Raw genomic sequence first — 20,764 nt, forward strand, 5'->3', positions numbered from 1 at the left:
AGTGGTGCCTTAGGGTATGGTTCCGAATCAAGCATGTGCGGGAATCGTGAGGTCCAGTCCTTCCAACAAGACATTGTCTCTGTCACAGATGGCACTGAAACGCTTGTCGTAAGGAGTAAGGCCGTCTCAGCTTCAACGCTGTGCGCTTCTTTAAGATTGTCATTCACATGTATGTAGAACCCACCTGCGCTCTTGAGGTCTGATCGAAGTCAACCAATTGGCATAGTTGGTGATCGTGGTAAATCATATTGCAAAGATCATCTTTTGATGGTTACAGTCTTCTCTACAATTGGCATCATACAACATGGGGATGGAGGCTAGACCATCCAAAGACTCCAAGGATACTAATGGTTGCCATGCATGACTGCTGCACGAGCGTTGGAAGTGGATGCAGAGCTGACGGAGTTGTGGATGCTCCTGTGAACAAATGGGCTTCAAGTTCCTCAGCTGATCCGACAAACAAGATGATGGAATTGACCGGGAAGTGTAGGCTGGTAAGCCGTGATAGTGGAAGACAAAGCGGTTGACACAAAGTGGTTCGGCTTCCTGAATGGTCATTGTTTGGGTGCACAATTTGTGCGACATCGGTTGCATGATAAGTTACGGCCATTGTAAGGGCCGTACGGCCTACGAGTGCGAGTGACGGTAAGAATCCATTTTAGCGATAGAAAGTGATCCTAGATTCGTCGGGCTAGTTGATACGACAGTGGCGATACTAGTCAACTAAGGAATGCAGGAGATCTTTTTGGATCGCCGATGCAGTGGATCTCAGAAGGTGAGACTCAGATGGGCAGATTCGAAAATCACAAGCCGCAGGGCACCCCTGGTCCCTGGAGGATGGGTTGATGGGTCACAGAAAGCAGTCCCGGAAGTTGGAACCACCACCGAAAGCAGGGAGGAAGCCTCAGCCCATCACCTCCTCCTCGGACTCGGGCTCGGAGTCCTCGGGCCCGTCACCAGGACTCACTCACCTGGGCAGCTACTCGTACGGATATATCACCAGATAGTGTGACTGATTAGCATTCCCTAGTGAGCTCGGGGCAGGCCCAAGGCTCAGATCTCCCATCCAGCCACGTGTTGGTGGCGTTCACGTTAGAACACATTTGGAAACCGTGATCGTGGCCAACTTTGGACCAAGATCCAACTTGCCGACTTCCGTATTCCTTATGCTTTGTCTCGAGGCTGATCTGTTGCACACGAGCGAGAGCACATGAATGTTGGACTTTTAGGATATGCATGTAGAATCATATCGACGTTGATGATTCATCGATACCCGAAGTGACGGTCAAGTGCTGGTATTGGAGCAGAACTTGACGAAGGAGCGCTGGCAATCCCCAACCGGCTAGCCGATATGAGCGTTCACTTCGGTTCTCCTTGCTTTTGACGCTGCTACTTTTCAGTTTCTGAATTTTGACCTCGCCCGTTCGCCATTGACGGGCAGACCAGTGGACTAACGATTTACCCACAGCTCTAGACCATGGGGATTGGAGCTTGGTCCCGAAAGCTTAGAAGCGAGATCATAAACTAACGGCAGATGTACCGAAAAGCGATCAATTTTTTTCTCCGTGGAACAAGCCGGAGGCTAACTGCTGTGATAGTGCTGCGTGTCTTCTAAACTGAAGGACCCGTTCATACGAGTATTCCGTGATCAATATACACTCCACGAATGTCGAGTGCGAGATTTTCTCAGAGGCATTGATATTAGCAAGGCCAAGACGGAGCAGTTATAATTCCAGGTGAGAATGTGGAGAGCTCTGACTCGATCGTGGCTGCCATGGCATGGATGAGATTGTGGCAATCTGTCAATATCAAGGGTAATAAACCACGATCATAGACAGCTCCTGACATATGTCATCTGCAACCGGCCCCCAAGAATTAAGAACGTGGTGCAGAACGTGCCCAAGGGCCAAGGCTACTGATGGTACTGGACATGTCAACACGGAATGAATGGGAGTTGGCTAACAAGGCATGGTCGTACTTGTCAACCGCGAGTGGCGTGATGACGGTCAACTTCTACTAGATTAGCTCTTTCGCACGGGTACGACCGTACGAGGTGCTTGGGAAACAGAGGGATCACCCTGGCCATCCTGTAGAAAGAACATCCACATGTTCAGAGAAGAGACCTCCTTTCAATAATACCGCATTGACCCAGATCTTTCCCAGGCAGCCGGGTCAGATTCACCAACACTGAGAAGGCCAAGTTGAACGGTGTCCACGTGTCTTTTCCGAGTACTGTGGACTCATGAGCAAGCATGAGATGTAGAATGAGTAAACTCTGCGTTGTCCATCCATTCCACCGAAGAGTTCCGTATTCGGTGGATTCAACTCTCGATAAAAGGTGTAGTTGAACAGGACCGAACAAGTCCAAGGCTGTCACGTGAGCTCGAAGTCATCGAAGGTTCTAGCTTGAGGAGTACGAGAATGTGGGAGTTCGCAAGAGGGGACAGATAATCTCGCTTCGTAGTCTACGTCGTATATACGAATATTAATGTTTTGTTGTCCCCTCGAGAATCAGAAAAACTTGGATAGTGCCTCGACTGTGGGAGATAACCGAGAACAACGGTGGATCTTTGGCTTTCATCCATCGCAGGGTACAGATGCTCGTGAAGGTCCAAGAATTGTCTTGGGTATCAACGATGGCACAAAAAGAAATGCGGTCGATAAAGGCATGGTTGCCGGTCAGATCGATGGAGCGTCGATTTCTGTTGCTTTCGACATATTTGATCCAGTCGATCTCGCTGCCAAAAGCTCCATCGGTCCCAGGGTGTCGAGATCTTACGACGCTGATACGTCAGCTGGAGATCTGACTTTTGATCGAGACGCGATTCGATATACAACACGGCAGATAGGATTAACCTCCACGTGTTCCCTACGCTAGTGTGTGCTCACTGCTAACTCAGGAATTGATCGGGAATCAGCTCATCCGTACGGTCATCGGGGATTTCTTTTACCTCGACGACGAGTCAGATTACGATCATGCCGCAGAGGAAGCATGAGACAAGATCAGTGGTTGGAATAAACCGAGCTGGGTGATTAGAGTCATGATGGGTTTCAGATAACGTTTCGAAGCGAACGAGTGTGGAATGATGGTGCATGCTGATGCAATAATGGACGGGTGGTGCACTGCCAGTGGTACTCGGGAGTCTGTTACAAGTTGGGTCTGGATGGAGATGGTAAGCCTACGACTAGGTGACTCGAAACGAATTGGCGAGGGCTTAACGGGGTTGGATAGGTCTGTGCTACCTTGAAGGGCAGATTTTTTGGTGCGCCCAAAAGGTTTTATAGGTGCGGATGAGGCGCCTCGCTTAACAAGGATCATGATCTCGTCCTCGTACGGAGTAGGCTGAGGATGGAAATACACTCCCAGCTTTTGTACCGAGTGCCTCGTGCCCACGGTGGATTTGTGACGCTGCACAAAACTTACGAGTATCTGATGGAACTTGGCGGACCCTGATTCCGGGCAAGTACGGGGTTCTTTTCAGATGGTGAGATTTGTCCCTGATTTCTGGTTTCTGGTTTCTGGGAGAGCATGATCGCTATTACTATTTCACCAAAGTGACATTTCCGGACAGACGTGTTATGGAACTCCCTAACTACCTAGTAGGTATCTAGGACAACTTGAACGATGACAGAACGACTCAGTCTACGCTTCTCCAATTTCTCTGGGTTTTCCGGTGGATGAGACAGCCCCGTCATCACCAAGACTGATGATTCAAGTGGGCGGAAGGCTCCAGAGGACAGGACAGAGCCGGGCATGATCTTCGGGCAGGGGATGGCCCCTGTCGATAGTGCCCCAGTCCCCTGTCGCAGAACCAAAGCTTGGACGGAATATCTGCATCAACGACGCCCAAACGTTATCTGCGACTAAGGGAACCCCACCTGCCACTGGGAGCAGTCTTGGGCAGTTCGGGTGACCATTACAGGCACTAAGCCCCCGGGCTCGCCCCCCCCCAACCCGGTGACTCGGCATCGCTATTCGTGGTCAGATGCGGAAGCGTCGTCCATGACTCCATGAAGTTGAAGTGGTTAACCATGACCACCGACCAGGGCCCTTGGTCTTCCTTCTGGTTAAAGCCCCAAGCCTAAGGAGCCGACAGATCCACTGCACGTCGAGTCAACTGCCCTCTTGCTCTTGCTCTTGCTCGACCCAACGCCCCTGCAAGCGGGTTTCTTACACTTGACTAGCGCATCGATCTTTCGATCTGTTCTCCGCCCGCACTGCATCTCGCTCTCTAAGACTTGCACTTGCTCGTCTTTCCAAGTTCCCTTCCATCATCCGTCACCACTTCCTGTCGTTCCGACTTCCACCACCGCCATCCACCACCACCGTTCATCACCACCTGTCTGCATCTGCAGCACCACCAATATACCATCGACTCGACAATTTCTCCCCTCGACAAACAGTCTGACATAATCACCAGAGAGTCGCCATCTTTTCCTCACCACTCTAATTACTACCGTCACCTCTCAGATCTCCCTCCATCTCGACGAAAATAAACTCTGATATCGACACCGTCAAGCCGAAGATCAGACTTTGACCCCTCCACTGTCAACACCATACTTCTGTCAGCATCATACACAATCTCCAGTCAAACCTACGCAACCGTCGTCCAGGAACCGGGGGATTGTGAGAAGAGGAAGCGCATTGATCTCTCGGGGTGACCTTTACACATCCGTCACATTTGTTGGTACAACCGAGTTGGCGTCAAGACTCTGCGTTACGCTACGGCAGACGATCTCGAAATCTGTTCGGAAACATACATACATCAAGAGGCCCCCACCTCTCGTCCGCCCACATGATCTCCTGCCTCTCCTCCGAAATATAACTGGACTGAAGGACGACACCGAGTGTCTCGATATTTCAGAATGGCCACCATGGACATTGGTACACGGCCCAGGTATGTTTTGGTCCATTCGAGCTGTTGCAATACCAGGAAGTTAATTGATAATCTAGGGATACTTTGCCGTCAATCAGTCATCTTGATCTGGACCACATCAAGTCTGATAAAAATGACCATTCAAGATATTACTTGATGAACGGTCTCAGTATCTCAACCGCTCCATTATCAAGTCCTACAACTGCTCATTCTGGACCTCCGCCCCCGTATTCGTGTGCCCCTTCGACCTCGGGCTCGGCCACTGGACTTTCTGGCTACATCTCCCCTCCAGAATCTACCACCCGAAGATCTACTCGTGATGAGAAAGACTCTCCTGGTCTCCGGAAATCTCTACCTTCTATCCATGAGGCTCTGGGAGACAAATCAATCTCCTTTAATCCGCCTCTTTCTGCTTCGTCTCAACCCCCTCAGTCATCTTCATCCACCACAGTTGGACAGCCTTTCCCAGACGGTCCGACGGGTCCAGTGAATCCATTCTCACAGCCGTCCGGGCCACCGCCTGTCTTGAAAGATGTCTTCGCGCCATCATACAAACCTTCTTCGAGTCAACCTGAAATGCAAGCAGCTCGACCCTCGTTTTCGCCAACATCAAATCCCGACCCACGACAACCAGTATCACAACATTTTGGTTATCCTGGATCTCCAAGATCTCATCCATCCACCGCCTTCCGATCCTCTTCCTTGGCAAACACATCATTCAACAGCATCAATGAGCCTCACCCCCCTCGATCCCCTCCGACATTTGAGCAGCCAAGGTCGGGTTATTCCTTTCCGCAGTACAACAGTGGTCCACAACAAAGTTTTGCTGCTGCACCCGAGTCGTATCAATTCACGGCAGGTCCAAAACCTGAGGAACATCGAGCACCGTACGCTAGACCCGGTCATGAGGCGCCATACGGCGACACTGTGAAACGCCACCTCGACGTTTTCGACACTGAGATGGGCCTGAACGAGGTACGTAGTCATGTCCTTGTGGACTTTTCATTTATACTGACCTTGCATAGATTAGCGAAGCCTCTGCTCGAACACTGGACTTTTCTCGCATATGGGGTCAGAGGTATCAGCAAAGCAACCGTAATGGATATTTCCAAGACTCGCTCCCTGGATTGCACGAAATTGATGATATGCTACGCCAGTCGCATCGAATCTATGAGAATTTGACACATCTGCGGGAGGTGGTAATTGCACAACAGAACGCCCTCTCAGAACAACGTGCTCGTCTTGCGCGAGGGAATCATATGGATGAAGATTATCACAATCTTTCCGATGAGTACAAAGGTTCAGCCTTCGGTGGCAATGATGCCAAGAAACGACGTGGAGTATGCTTTGAATGTCTTTCCAGTGATCTTTTTGTGCTAACAGTTCTTCTCAGAAGGCTGCCCCTCCAGGGAGATGCCACAGTTGCAATCGAGCAGAAACCCCCGAATGGCGGAGAGGACCTGATGGTGCCCGAACCTTGTGTAATGCATGTGGTTTACATTACGCCAAATTGACGCGAAAGATGGGTGTCAATAAAGCCGCGGCTCTGACTGGTTCCAATCTTCGGCCCAAAAGTTTGGATTCAACCCGACCTTAGGCCGGCACCCGAGCAAAATTAAGGCGTCGACATTGATGAACACACGAATCTATTAGTTGGAATGAACGCCGACCCAATGGGGTGGTGAATGATTACGATACATGGTGAGGCGACAAACGGCGTTTTCCTGGGCATTCTGGCCTACGACTTTGGAGTTAACCGGCGGTTGTTTGATGTCAATCATGCATTGTTGTGGAAAGTGCGCAGCGATATATTTGCTGATTGGGAATGTACAGAGGGAAATCTTGCAAACACGAGAGCGACCAAAAAGGCTTTTAGGCACACGGCCATTCTTGCACATTTTGCGATGTCTTTTTAGAGCCATCTACTACCTGGGAGCACGGGGGCAACAACACCAACGTCCACCCATGACTTCGTGGGACTATTCGATACCCCAACGGCAGCCTTATTAGAGGCATATTGGAGCATTATGGTTCCAGCAAAATATGTTGTATGCTTTGAGAAGATTATTATTTCTAGTATTGGGGAAACGCTTTATCTAGTGAAGGATTACTATGACGAGTCGATGGAGAAGGAGATGGGGCAGAGAGATGTGCACAAAATTATATATGATGGCGGTCGAGGTGTTTGTACATTGGAAGCTTTGGGCTGGTGATGTCGACGATGAGGATGATGAGGGTGGTCTTCATGTTCTGGCCTTAACCGACAGCACGACGTACTGTCTGCTGTTGTGTCCGCAAGAAAGTCTATCACTTGACTTAGGGTCAAGTCAACAGAGATCATTCTACTTTTTGCAACCATCAGGGTATCGCGATACCTCCTGACTCGATCCAACTGTGATGAAATTTGAAGTGAAGCAATGCGGAGCTATCGTCGCATAGCATGTGCCTCGTTACGGGTTGGCAATGCAGTGATTTCGCATCCAAGGTTTGTCCTGCAAGATTTGACAACTGGGCCTCTGCCATCATCTGCTCACATGCAAGCTAATGCCTTACACTTTGAGTGCATCTGTCCACTAGCGACAAAGACACTGCGCTCTACTTGAGCGATTGACCACTACTGAACTCTGCTTGCAGTGTGCAAACAGATGAGATAGTAAGCGAGGCGCTGCAAGCGTCGTTGGCACTGCCAGATGACAACTGCGAGAGATTGTGGATCGAGATTTGGGCTTGATGGTCATTTGGGTCGAATGGGAATCAAGATCCTGAGCTCCACTCCTCCCAGAGGCGTGCATTGGGGGATGATCCTGGGCGGGCATGGTGTGCATTGCATCGAAGCGCTCTTGGGTCCCTTTGGGCCTTTTGGGCCAGTGTGGTCTGATGTTGTGTTGACCAAAGCCGTGGTTGAAGCATTACGAGAATCGGTATTATCTGATACGGAGGATTTCTCTTCAACGGACTGGCTTGAGGTCGTGGGCCCGTGGGAGAGTCCACTGCCCGTCTTGGTGGGGTCGCCAAAAAATGAAACCGGGCCTTCTGCTGATTCACGAGTCGCGAAGTATTCGTAATGAACTGGATCTCTATGGAGATGGCGTAGGCAGAGATTGTCTCGATGCGATCGAGAAGCGGCGGTAATTTACGGTGCATGTTTTGGTTCTGTCAAAACCAGATCCTCTATCAGGCCACCACGAGAACTGACTTTGCATCGGGGCTGACTAAACGGCCACCGGCCAACGTTGACTACGGGGTACTGGTAGTCACACAAGGCAAGTGATCTTGTTTGATCTTCAGACATGCTGTTCAGTGATACTCAACCTAAAACTGAAAAGCAATTCGAACCGAGTCGAGTAGTGGACAATAATGAAATGTGTAGACAACCATACAGGATACAGGATAGTCTCCTGAGCTCCTGGCTTGTTGTTCTGAGACCGTAGCTCGTACGAGAAATACCATTGTTGTGGTGGTAGGTGGCAGTCTGGCACGCACATGAAAAGGAATGAGTTTTCCCCCCTGCATGCTATCTGGGGAGACTACAGCTAGGTGGCGAGGTGGCTATCGATGCCAAACTCGTCCCTAATTCCGCGTTATTGGGCGATCATCCATAATCAGCGCCTCCGGGAGCTGGGAGACGCCGTGATCGACACCACATCCTGGGAATAATCATGATGTGCACCCGGCTCCCAGTCATCAAATCTGGGATCAGCCACCTCTAAACCCATCTCGAACTGGGTTGGGCCACATGTATACGACGCGACCCAAGCTGCTCGTACTCGTAGAACCTGAAAAGAGAGCGGTAGGGCAGGGTAGGCAGTAGTAAAATAAACATAATGCACGGCACAGTGTCGATCGGTCTGAACGAGGGCAGCAGTTCGAGGTCGAAACAGATGGATTGTGCTGTACGAGTACTCGTAAGTCCTCCCTTGCCCCTGTCCAACATCCATTTCATCAATTGTCTGCACGCGGCATGCTTGCTGTACGGACAAGTCTCATCAAGAGTGTTCAAAAGGCTCGGTTGGAAAGTCCCGTAACCCCGAGCTCTCTGTGACAGGGGAGCGATGTATGTACAGACCTGACATGCAGCAATGTCTAGGAGACCTCAACGAATAGAGGTGGTCGGTTTCGTAGCGTTTGGGAAACTCCTGGTCTTTGCTTCTCGCTTCAAGGGGACAGACATCATGGGAGTCTATAGTTCATGTACATAATCATCACTAGAACCTGGTCAGAGTTCTCCTTTCATTTCAAGTTCAAGCTAGATAACTAGTAGACGTCTATTGTTCTTGTTCAGAACCTCTCATCTCCAGGAAAGTGTCTATTCATCTGACTTGAAACCTTAGAAGGTTCGCATATACATAGCCCGGGCTATCGGTGCCCCGTGCGAACTGGTGGTTTGGGCTCCAAGCCCATGATTGTTGAAGTCCGTCAGTGACTCATTACATATAGATTACCCCAAATCGCATGTGTATGTTGTCTAATAAGAATACGAGATATATTGTTCCCTAGTTATCGTCTTACACAGGACAACTTCTATCGTCCCTACCCCTGAGATGATGGTCTTCTCCCATCCTTCCCCTCTTCAAGTTTGAGTCCCTAGTCCCAGAACCGAGTACTAAGTATCTCGAGCCTTGAGTCATCTCCGTCCCGTCAACTTACGTATTCGTGCTCGTACAGTCCATCGTGCTCGTACGCTAGATTGAAAATATCCCTGTGATCCACTGGGGGACACATACCCAACCAATTGGTGTTCCGCCGATTCAAGGCTTTGACGTTGAGACGGGTAGTCGTCGTAAGAGGCTGAGGCCTCGGCCCTAATACTTGTCCCACCTCGACGCCCATGGACTCTTCGAGACGCCGCCAGATACGATGTGGGCGTTGGTGGGCGCTGTGCCCGCTGCCCAGGATCAAGCTGATTTCACTAACGGTTGATCAGTTAGCCCATCTGCTAGGCAGGTTAGTCAGGTCTTCTCTCCATCGGCTGTCAAGCATGTCTGTTCCGCCCGCCGTTTTACATCAAATCTGTAGTCAGTTCTTGGTGTCAAATAGGCTACGAGTATCCGTACAAAGTATGGATCCTGGACAGCTAATGATCTCTAACCCGGGAAGGGGGCCTTTCGCATCTGCTCAACACAAAACCTCGATCGTTATCTGACTCCGGTCCAACAAAGTCTCTCGATTCCCTAGGCGCGGCTGCCTTCTGGGTCATGCTCCAGGGTCATAATCTAGGTTGACGCCAGATGTTCGATTGTCGATGCACCCCCGGCCATTCAATTCTCAATTCCGTGGGCAGCGAGTGTGATGCACTTCGTATTGTCTCTCTATCCCTGCACGGAGGCACAAACCTCATGATTTTGGGGCGGGCTGACAGATCTCATCACTGATCATCCATGTTGGGACATTGTTGTGAGACGTTCAGTTGTCTGGTCTTGACGACCTACCATTGATTCTCTTCATTATGCATCCAATCTGCACAATCCAACTCCTGGCAGAAGCTGCCCCAGCTGACACCCCTCTTGACAATCCACCTGGCACCCACAGACATCAGGCGCAGTCAGGGTGGTCGGCACCAACAAACCACTGAGATGTTCGTTGTAACTCCGTACTTGGCTCTCCACATTTCGAGAGATTTCTCAGATACCTCACTCCTGTTGCCGCTAGGAGCCGTGCTAACTATTGTTTCGGTAACGCGTGATCGAAGATCCCCCCTCTTACACCTGCCTCTGTCGCGTCCACTTGTGCAAAACTTTTACATGTGGGCTTGTAACCGAGATGAAGTGCGTTCGAGGCGAGATATCGAGCAACCGACCTCAATCAACGCCATGCCCGTTTTGCGATATCTCCTAAATCGAGCCTTTTTGGCTTTTTAGCATTGAAATTTTCGTCGCCCAAACGAACGCTGACTACAATTGCACGAGTCCGATGCCGAATTTTTCCTATTCATAACTACTTTGGTCGCATCCGCTCCGCAGTCAGTAGTGTGCTCTGGCGAGTCAACGACACTGAGAACGGGTAATTCCTGAGAAATACTCGGTATGTTCAGCGATCAATTTTATCGGTACATCGTTGTTCTAAGACAGTCCTGTCTCAGAGATGTTCCGTGAAGTGGCTGAGATGTCTCAACTCCTTTGATGGCGCATCTGCAGGATACGCGCGGCTTCAACAGGCTGATGTGTCAAGTGTTTTCCTGGAGCCCATGCGGTTGCTTTTGAGGCATAACTTTGTTGATGCTGTTGAATAATCACACTAACAAAGCCTGTTAATCCGATGCCCAACAACACTAAGGTGTTGCCTGGTTGGTTCACTCGCACACAGGCCTCAAGTCAGCCACTTCAAACTTCAATAGCTGAAATACTATGAATTTCGCGCTCCTTCTGCGCTCCAAGACCGGGCTCGGAATTCCGGGTCTGCCTGCCGATGGAAAGGTTTTTCTCTTTGCTTGCTGGACTTTCCATTTGTCCCGTTTTGGAGTGGGATCATGATGTCCGCCGACATGGGGCATTCCACTACGTACCAAACGAGTACTAGTACCATCAGTCTATCAGTAAGACACGATCGCTAATCTTCTGTGCAGAGTTTGATGCATGTGACTAGGCCTACTTGTGACGGACAGGGGCGAGTAACACCTTTGCAAATGTCCTTGCCTAAATTGACGCCTTCATGTCCGCAAAGCCGGCAGATCGATCAACACTAAGCCGTGGGCTTCCCTTAGAGTCCCTCTCACTCTTTGTGCTCTTCTCAACCTCCACCTTTGAAGCTATCCTACTTTTAGGCCAACCAAGGGCCAAGGATTGAGACAGGAGTCAATCAGAGCAGGCGAGCATCGAAAGGGATACCTATGCGAAAGGATACCTGTCAATGATCTTACTAATGGTTCAGGCATTGAAGGGACATGTGGATGGTGTTCCCACCCTTGAATATGAGAATGCTCCTCCTTTCGTCGTGTATCTCTAACATTTAGTGCAAACGACGCATATGTAATGGGGATCGACCAGTATGATCGTGTGTTTCAGAGTTCACCCTTGTCCACACGGAGCATTTTTTGCCAGGGCTCTGCTTGCAGTAGTGCCAAAACAGGATCTGACAATTCGAAACCGGTATCAACTGGGCGTTTCTCCATCTCAACGGGTTTGCACTATTGTTCTGCAGGCATCGTCAGGCCCCCCAACCCGTTGTTACCCCTGTCTGCTCAGCTCACGGATACTATATCGAGTCAGATACGATACGGCGATGGAAAAGATGCACCGATCGGCGCCTTTTGCTTCTTTTGTGTATTGACATGGAGTTTGACAAGGTCATACCCTAAGCGAACAGCGATGCACAATACTCATTTCGTCCACTTCCATCGGAGCATGGTTCCGTCCATATTCCGATTTATGTCTAGTGTGTGACTGTTTTGGTTCGCGTTATGCACGCTGGATCTTTCTCGGCGCACTACCTCGTACTTTGCGATGATCAATTTATGTTCCGTTGATGCGGAGTCTTTTCTCCGTGAGCAATTCGAGACTGGTGGATACCGTACCTCGCAGCTCATGAGTTCGCAACTTGTGGGATCACCATCCATTGATCGATCACTGGAGTCTGTCCATTGTTTGTTTTACCAGGTAAATACGAAGTAGGTGCAAACTGCAAAGGCGTTCCTGTGGACCTTGAACCCACTATCGACTCTTTAAAGTTGACACTTGTCGCTATTGGTCCCTATCGGCCATACCTAAATGGGTTTGTACATTGAGTTCCTGTGGTTGGCTATTCGTCACCTACGGGGTATCATATGAAGCAGTATCCGTACAACCAACACCCCTTATGCACATAGGAATACGAAATGGTATGAGAGTACAAAACGAATACACAACCGTTGGATAATGTCGTTGCCGTCGGGTGGAGGTGCTTCCGGAAACCAGAACATCGTTAGAACATGGGATGCGGAGCCTGTCTAGCACACATCGATCTTGTCGCAGTAGTGTGTCAAATGGCAGTCGTCATCAAGTGTCTGAAGATTGAAGATTCGTCTTCTGCATTGGATCAAAAGTCCATTCCAATAGAGTATGCATCATTCAAGATTGGCGAGGATGGCTTCAATCTCGTTAAAGTAGCTTTTGACAAGTTACGAGAACCGATGACCATCCAGGAACTACCGTTGCACTGAGGGTTCCAGGTGAAATTGATAGGGTTGGCCTTTGATCTCGAGATCTGGTGTTGGAACAAGAATGCCTCTCGCGCGAGAAAGGCGTGACAAATGCTGACCCGTTCACTTGGTCAGCACAATCGTCATTGTCGACCGATATCCTGTGTTACGTTGATATCCTCATTCGAAGTTGAGTCAAAAATCCTGAGGTCGTAATTGCTTATTATGAATTATTCAGTATTGAGTCATGAGGCTCGTGCATTAATTCACCACCTGACTGACCGACTGGCTTGCTTCAGCATAGCACATCAAGAAGCATGCTCGAACAATCGTCAATGGACGAAACTCATCATGTTGCAATGAGGGTGGTCATCACGATGAGCTCTTGCCGCAGACAGTGAAGCATTCCTTCTTCCTCTTGGCACTGCAAACACGTTCAAGGCTCTGGCACTTTGCCGCAGTTTTTCGATTCTCTCTGCCCTTGGATAAAAACAACTGGTCGCCGCGATTGAGCTCAGACAGTCATCGCGGTATGTGTTGATGCCTCGTAAATCTGCTGGTGAGCAAGTGTTACACGCTTCATTGCCAGATGCATAGATGAATCATTCATCCGCGTCAGCAATATGAGCTGCACTGCAACCCACAGTGAAGTAATGATCCTATATGTCTCACTAGCTCAATTCGCCGATCAGGTCTGTTGAAAGTGAATTTGTCTATACTTATCCGCTTTCCTGCGTTTGCGTTTGCAGGTGCTTCAGGGCCTGGGTTCTTAGGTTGAAGGTGAGCAGTTAATCACCCTGGTTCGCGCACGCATGCGTGACGAGACATGGAAGTTATTCCCACCCCCTCGACTCATCAAGGAGACCTCTTTCGTGCAAATCAACCAACCTGAAATCAGTCATAATTCGTCTTGACACATGCAGAGTGGACTTGGGAGCTCAACCATTCACATGGTCTTCTTGATATGTCGGAGAATCTTAGGTGTGGAGTCATCTTAGCATTCGATGCTCATGAATGTCTCGAGCTTCAGGAGTCATTTGCGGCTTTCAGACCGTCTACAAAATTCTGTTTTAGCAGGAGAAGCCCTTTCAATATTTTGAGATACTGGAGAGACAGTACCTTTACAACTCTAGACATCGCTAATTCCTCTTGCTCTTCATGTTCCTCCCAACCTTCATCATCGCGGTAACACTGCGGTTTACGGCAGCTACACAGAAAAAGTGTCATTGGGGTGATCCAGCAGTCGGCTTGAATCAAACTTACGATAGGAATATATGTCCTCCAAACAACCCATTGAACAATGATGGTACATGCACATATGCAGGACTCAACTACGACAATGCCTGCGATAGCTTTTGCCAAATCCGAACCATGTTCTATTATGGCACTCATCAGCCATATCTATCTCAAGGGTATTGGAATGGGACTGGGCCTTTCGCCTTCAAACCTGGAAGATCACAATACTATCTCGGAGACCCCAGGCTCAGTATAGAAGTTTCTCAGGCTGGCGTATTGAACCGTGGTGTAAGTCCTAGACCCACTTTTACGTTTATCTGCACGTTTTGATAGTGTTTGACTCTTTACCAAGGCTACGGACGGGTTCCATCTACATATGGCCTGGATGGGAGTTGCCACATCTCCAGAGGAACGTACGTTGAACCCTGCATCCCGAACTTGTGGATATTGGGCGTTCGTTCCCATTTTTCGAGAGGTCTGTGGGACGAGAATCTTTGGTAAAGACTGCTCCAACAAGACAACCACACAGACTGTTCACAACTTCTGTGGCCTTGAGGTTCAAAAAGCCCCAGGATTCAGTCCTTGGGGTTTGCAGAATCAACTGTCGGGAGAGATCACGTTCGTGGAGACAGACTGTGCTACATACAGGCCTTCCAATAATTGGAAATTCCAGGGCACGCACGACGTATCCTTAGCTACCGATCTCCAAGATGATTATACTAGAATTTGGCTCGAAACATCAAAAGCCCGTGTAGCCTCAACCAATACCACACACACGAGTTGCGAGCTGGCTAGGGGTACACCGATAGCTCACGACTGTATCGTGGTACTGAGCGGCTTGACCATGAAAGGGATGCCGGCGACCAACGCAGATCCGGATCATCGATACCTCCCGTCGAATGCCACTAGTCTCAACGGTACAGAGGCTTTCAATTCGGTGAGAATATCAAGTCCACTTCAGGGCATTTTCATGTTGACTTGCTGATCCACGACTTAGGGGTACAATAGCTGCAGTATCAGAGTCATCTACGATGAGGATTGGCCCAAGAGTGGTGACATCGATTGCAAAAACAAGGTCTCGTATCTCGAAGTTCTCGCTGCGGCACAGACCGTCATGGATAATTGTATGGATGATGATGGGATTATTGGAGGCAGGCAGACAATCAGGGAGCCTGGATACTGTGGCTGTCATCTAGAATTCGCTTAGCCTCATCCTAAACCGAACTAGGTGTGATGTCGATTATGCGATTTATGGTCTTGGTGCAGGAACTAGATGTGGGCATGGCTATCCCTAGTCAACTCAGGGGCTATCTCAGTTAGCCATCGGAAGGGCGATGGAGCCTCGGAGGGCTGGCTGTTTGACAGGATAGGCTGGAGAGACTCATGGTGATGATTATTGTGGCTGTTTCCAGAGGCAGCATCACGATATATCTCACACTATTTCGCTGGATTTGGGTATTGCTGATGAGGTGATTGCTAACTATTGTGACATGACTGCTGTTCTTCACTGTCTCGACTCATTAGTTACATACCAAGTCTACGAGGGCCAGCCGAAACCGATCAGCGCTTTCCCTCCAACCATTCGCTCCGCATTTAGCTCAATATGCAGTATATGTGCGCGCTTGAGGTGTTGATATGAGAAGATGGTAAGCAAGCCTGGCTATTGCCAGTTTGCATGAATGTTTTCTGCACTTTTGACCATATCGGCTAGATATCCTGATTAGGCGGCCATCTGCGGAAATCTTTCCTTACTGGGATGGAGCACAATTCTCCCTGACTTTTACCCGAACTCTGGATTCACCTCTCCGAGTCTTTCATATTCAAGTTTGCCTTGCATCGTTTCAACGTGTACCAGATGTTTCGATTCAAGTTGAGGAGCATCCTTCTCGTATCCTGATCTTTCGAGCAGCCGCTTGCGGTGAACCAGTTCCGGCTTTGGAATCCCCCCCATTCACCAACCCAGGTAGGCACGTTCAACAATACCCTTTGTTTCGGACAGTACCACTCTCCTCTCTGAGTTTGAGTCTTACGGCACTTTCGAGCTCTAAAACTCAGCGAGATTTCTGTCAAACCTCGCTATCTAAGTACATGAGCTCTTTCTCATACGTGGGTCGATATCAGACAGTCTCCTTCAGCGCTCTTCATCTCCACCTTCCTTTTTCCATTCATGCTTCTCCCAATCTTCTTTGTCGCAATGTCGCTGCAACTAACCACTGCAGCACAGTAAAAATGCCACTGGGGTGATCCAAATGTATCTATTGGCGCCAACAATATATATCTTGACGATGTGTGTCCTCCAACCAACAAATTGACCCCGAATGGTGAATGCGTAACTAGCACAACGGGCCAGAACAACTCGTGCGACAGCTTCTGTCAAGTTCGGACCCGCTTTTACTACGGGAGACCTCAGCCATGGATGAATCAGGGAAGTTTCGATGGCACTGGAACTTTTAATTTTACACCTGGGAAAACACAATTTTACATTGGAGATCCTAGGCTCACTCGAGATCCTGCTACCCTTGGAGTACTGAATATTGGTGTGAGTACCACATCCTACTGCTAGCTCCTTCATATATCATCGGTAGTTGACTAATGACCAAGTCTACGGGTGGATTCAATCAATCTCCAGCTCCTGTGGCGATTGCTGCAGCCCCGGGAAACACGATCATTCCTGCCAATCAGACCTCTGGATACTGGGCTTTCTCGCCTATCTTCTGAGAAATTTGTGGATCGAGAACGTCCGGCGAAGACTGTTCTACAACGAAGCGAACTATTAATAACTTTTGTGGTTCCGAGATCCAGGAGGCCCCATCAACTTCCAATGCCTCGGGGTTGCAGAATGTGGTGGCGGGCGAAACTATCTTCGTAGAGACGGAATGCCGTACCATGGAACCCCTGCAGAATGAGCTGGCCGCAAGCAAGAATTTGTCTCTCCCTCTTGATATACCGTCCGACTACGGTAAATTTTGGAGCCTTAAAAATGTGGATGGCGGTTCTGGGAATATCGCGTCGGTGGACAAGAACTACACCAGTTGTAACCAGGGTGGAGGACCGTCAATGGTGTCCGATTGCTTCAGCGCGCTAGCCAAGATGACGAAGAATGGAGCCATTAATTCAGATTTTGAGTATGTTCCATATATATCTCTTGACGGCAGCTATATAGGCGCAGAGGCATTGAGCCTGGTGAGGATCCTGCCATCTTCTTTCATTCCCAAAGCTGACTACAAATCCACGAATCAGGTCTCGGGAAACTGCAGTATCAAAGTCATCTACGACGTCGATTGGTGGCCAGACTACTGTGAAAGGTCCATCACGTATCTTGAAGTCATTGCCGCTGCGCAGACTGTCATTGCCGCTGCGCAGACTGTCATTGCCGCTGCGCAGACTGTCATTGACTGTTGTACGAACAAGGACGGGGTCCTTAGCGGTACCCAGAACATCAGAAACGGGTTGTATGCATGTGGCTCCCATCTGGAAATCTCGCCCGTGGGCTGAAAGTGTTTTGATGTCGGCGCCCTGTGTGAAGGTATCCGTGAAGGATCCACAGCCATAGCCAGTGTTAGTATGACCACTCGTTTCTCAGGTCGTCGTGGGGGCATGCAATATGTTATGGTCAGACCAGACACCTGGGAATGTAGCTCAGTGGCTGAAACGATGTCTGCGACGGACCAGAGTAATGTGTGATAGTTGAGGACATACGCATCGAGGAGTGATATCACAATGAAGGGTGATTCTTTGCTGTATCAAAGATTTTCAATGGTCAGCCCGAAATCAGATGGCGAAAACCGATCGGATATATCGGATGGAGATCTGCACTACGACTAGGGAAATGGTTATCGCGCTGAATGCAACTTCAAAAGGACTGAGTCATAATCCATCTACACTTCGATGCCTAGATACTGCAAAATGCCATGATACGCTTGAGATCTCCCACGTCCAGCCGTTCGCTCAGTGCAGGTATCTTTCACATTCAGTGAACATTCAAATTGCCCTTCGTGAGGTTTGGATTTTCTAAAATCGTGCGACAATCTCCCACAGCCTTAGTGCAATTTGTCGCGCAGCAGCTCCTTAAGCTTGGGATGCTGAACTGTTTCGACTGGATGGTTCATGATCACGCGAGCGAGGTCATACTGAATTCTCTCCTAAAATGGAGTCTGCAACATTGACCAGCGAGAACATCTCGACCAGTTCCGTAAACAATGGCCAAAACGCGACCTCAGGCCAACAGACACCATACATACCACCCAGCACGACGATATCAACTTCAGCGGACTACCGATACCGACTCGCAGACATCTACGCACGAGCGTCGGTACAAGACCCCTTGATCATCATGTTTGAGCAAGACAAAGACCCAAGCGTCATGTCGGTGACAGCAGCACTCGTCCGCAAAGCGTGCGAGGGTCGCATCGAGCGCAAAGTCAATCTGGGGTCCTTGATTGTGGAAGCTGCTAACTTCGCTGCCGTCGCATGCTGGGAACCACCCTCTGCAACACCATCTCTACTCACAACCGAAGAGCTAGAAGTGATAGCGCAGCAACGACCTACCTTTGCACAATTTACGCGCGACATTCAAAGCGCGCGGATCGAGATACTCGGCCCAGAGACGAAATACTGGAGTCTGTCGCTCATGGCGAGGGATCCGGACAGGAAGGATAGAGGGGCGGTCAGGGCGGTGATTGAGCCTTTTGTCGCGAGGGCCAAAGAGGAGGGCGTGCCGCTCTGGTTGACGGCCGCGAATACGCGCGCCAGAGATGTTTATCAGTATTTTGGGTTCCGTGTCGTGCGGTATATTGAGTCCTTTCCTCAGGGTCAGAAGCAAGGGGAGGGTGGAGGGGTTCCTAGCTGGGTTATGGTTTGCAATTGGCCGCCTGCATGATATGTAATTGAAGATTCGCCAGATACACCTCAGTGTTTAGCATAGTGTGGCAGTCATCTTAGATATACATACCATCATAGAGCCAAAGTCATGAATTAGAAACCTAGATGAACAGTTAGTTGCTCTGACGCCCATGTAGCTTACCCCGATGGTGCAATTGGCGAGGTTTAATAACAACATCATTGGTCTGATGCACTCGTCAGAATATAATTTCTGACCTTGCCGTTTTTTGCCATCCTTGGTACTTACCAACCAACATTGCCCCGATCTTCTCCGCCAAAGTTTGATTGATCTTACCAAAGCATGCCAGTGGGGGGATTTGGGACCGCAACGACGCATATCTGCTCCGATCCCGTCTAATGATGATATTCTTTTTCTGATCCCAATAATGTGATGATTGATTTCATTTCCCATCCTCAACGGGGTCAGGATCTTGATTTGGCCAAGGCTTCCCATCTTGGAATTGAACCTCGGCTCGTCGTTTCCCCCGTATCAAGCTCAGAGTCTCATCATCAACGTCGCTTGACATTCCATTCACTGTCAGGCTCTTTGAGTCGTCGTCTCCAAGACCCCGGCTATACACGGTTCGCCGTATATCTAGTTATATACGCCTCTCTCAAAGGCCCGTCTCTGTCATGGGATTGGACGAACCATCCCCAACTACTGGCCAAAAGCCTGAACGACCAGTGAAGAAGCGCGCATCCCAGGCCTGTCACCATTGTCGAACTCGCAAAGTCAAATGCGACCTCGTTAAATCTGGCACTCCATGTCATAATTGCAGTGTCGACGGGATTGACTGTGTCATCACCGAGTCGAGGCGAAGCAGGAAGTATCGTCTTCAGAAACGACTACTCAATCGTACCACTTCAATCCCTCTACTTCCTCAAACCCAACAAGGTCCCTCGGCGCCGACCCCCCAATCCACTCATCATGCCTTCTCGCCACCAGCTCCATTACCTATGCCGTCTCCGGCCCCTCGTAGTCAATCAGGTCATGGTAAAGTATTTCCTGAGTCCCTATCGATATGAATCGACATTCTAACACGCTTGTCTCAAAGACCAGGGTTCACCGAATTTACATCTCAACCCAAGCAATCAATTTCAATCGCCACCCGCCTTCACACCGGTGCTGAATTTGACGGGTCCAGCTTCCAGTCGCCGTGGCACCACAGGAACACCAGCGTCTGTCCAGGCACCACTCTCAATTCCCAATCTTCCATCATACATCCGACCAGCCTCACGTGAGCTCAGCGCCGATGATCTCGAGCTGTTGTATCGGCGTGGAGCCCTCTCGATACCGGATGATGAGCTTCGAGATCAATTGCTCCGTGCATTTATTCTCTACGTCTATCCATTTCTCCCTGTCGTCGATCTTCAAGAGTTCCTTGATGCTCTGGATGGTAATGGCGGCACGCGAATTAGTCTCCTGCTTTTCCAGGCTGTCATGTTCGCCGGTACCGCATTTGTGGACTTGCAATTCTTGATTATGGCTGGATTTGCTGATCGACGTGCCGCACGCGCGCATTTCCATAACAAGGTAAAGGTAAATTCTCTTGTGGACTTTCTGATCGCGTTCCATTCTAATCATTCTAATCCAGCTTCTATCCGACTTTGACTGGGAAGCAGACCGGCCGACGACGATACAAGCCATCTTGCTTCA

The 20,764-nt window shown here is 49.5% G+C and overlaps 3 protein-coding genes across 3 annotated transcripts; all 3 read left to right on the forward strand.

Annotated features, from left to right (window-relative positions):
- Positions 1 to 4,866: 4,866 nt before the first annotated feature.
- LTR84_004331 (uncharacterized protein) lies at positions 4,867 to 6,474 on the forward strand (the record flags this gene model as incomplete). Its single annotated transcript, XM_064847908.1, has 4 exons — positions 4,867 to 4,898; positions 4,955 to 5,852; positions 5,903 to 6,217; positions 6,271 to 6,474. The coding sequence occupies 4 exons, from the start codon at positions 4,867 to 4,869 to the stop codon at positions 6,472 to 6,474; spliced, it is 1,449 nt and encodes a 482-aa protein (XP_064704447.1).
- Positions 6,475 to 17,112: 10,638 nt separating this feature from the next.
- Positions 17,113 to 17,721, forward strand: LTR84_004332 (uncharacterized protein; the record flags this gene model as incomplete). The annotated part of the gene is made up of 1 exon (XM_064847909.1): positions 17,113 to 17,721. One exon carries the CDS (start codon positions 17,113 to 17,115, stop codon positions 17,719 to 17,721), a length of 609 nt encoding a protein of 202 aa, XP_064704448.1.
- Positions 17,722 to 18,373: 652 nt separating this feature from the next.
- On the forward strand, positions 18,374 to 19,105 carry LTR84_004333 (uncharacterized protein; the record flags this gene model as incomplete). Its single annotated transcript, XM_064847910.1, has 1 exon — positions 18,374 to 19,105. The coding sequence occupies one exon, from the start codon at positions 18,374 to 18,376 to the stop codon at positions 19,103 to 19,105; it is 732 nt and encodes a 243-aa protein (XP_064704449.1).
- Positions 19,106 to 20,764: the final 1,659 nt, after the last annotated feature.

Source organism: Exophiala bonariae (genome assembly GCF_035927105.1).
Source record: "Exophiala bonariae strain CCFEE 5792 chromosome Unknown scaffold_19, whole genome shotgun sequence".
In the NCBI taxonomy this organism is placed as follows: domain Eukaryota; kingdom Fungi; phylum Ascomycota; class Eurotiomycetes; order Chaetothyriales; family Herpotrichiellaceae; genus Exophiala; species Exophiala bonariae.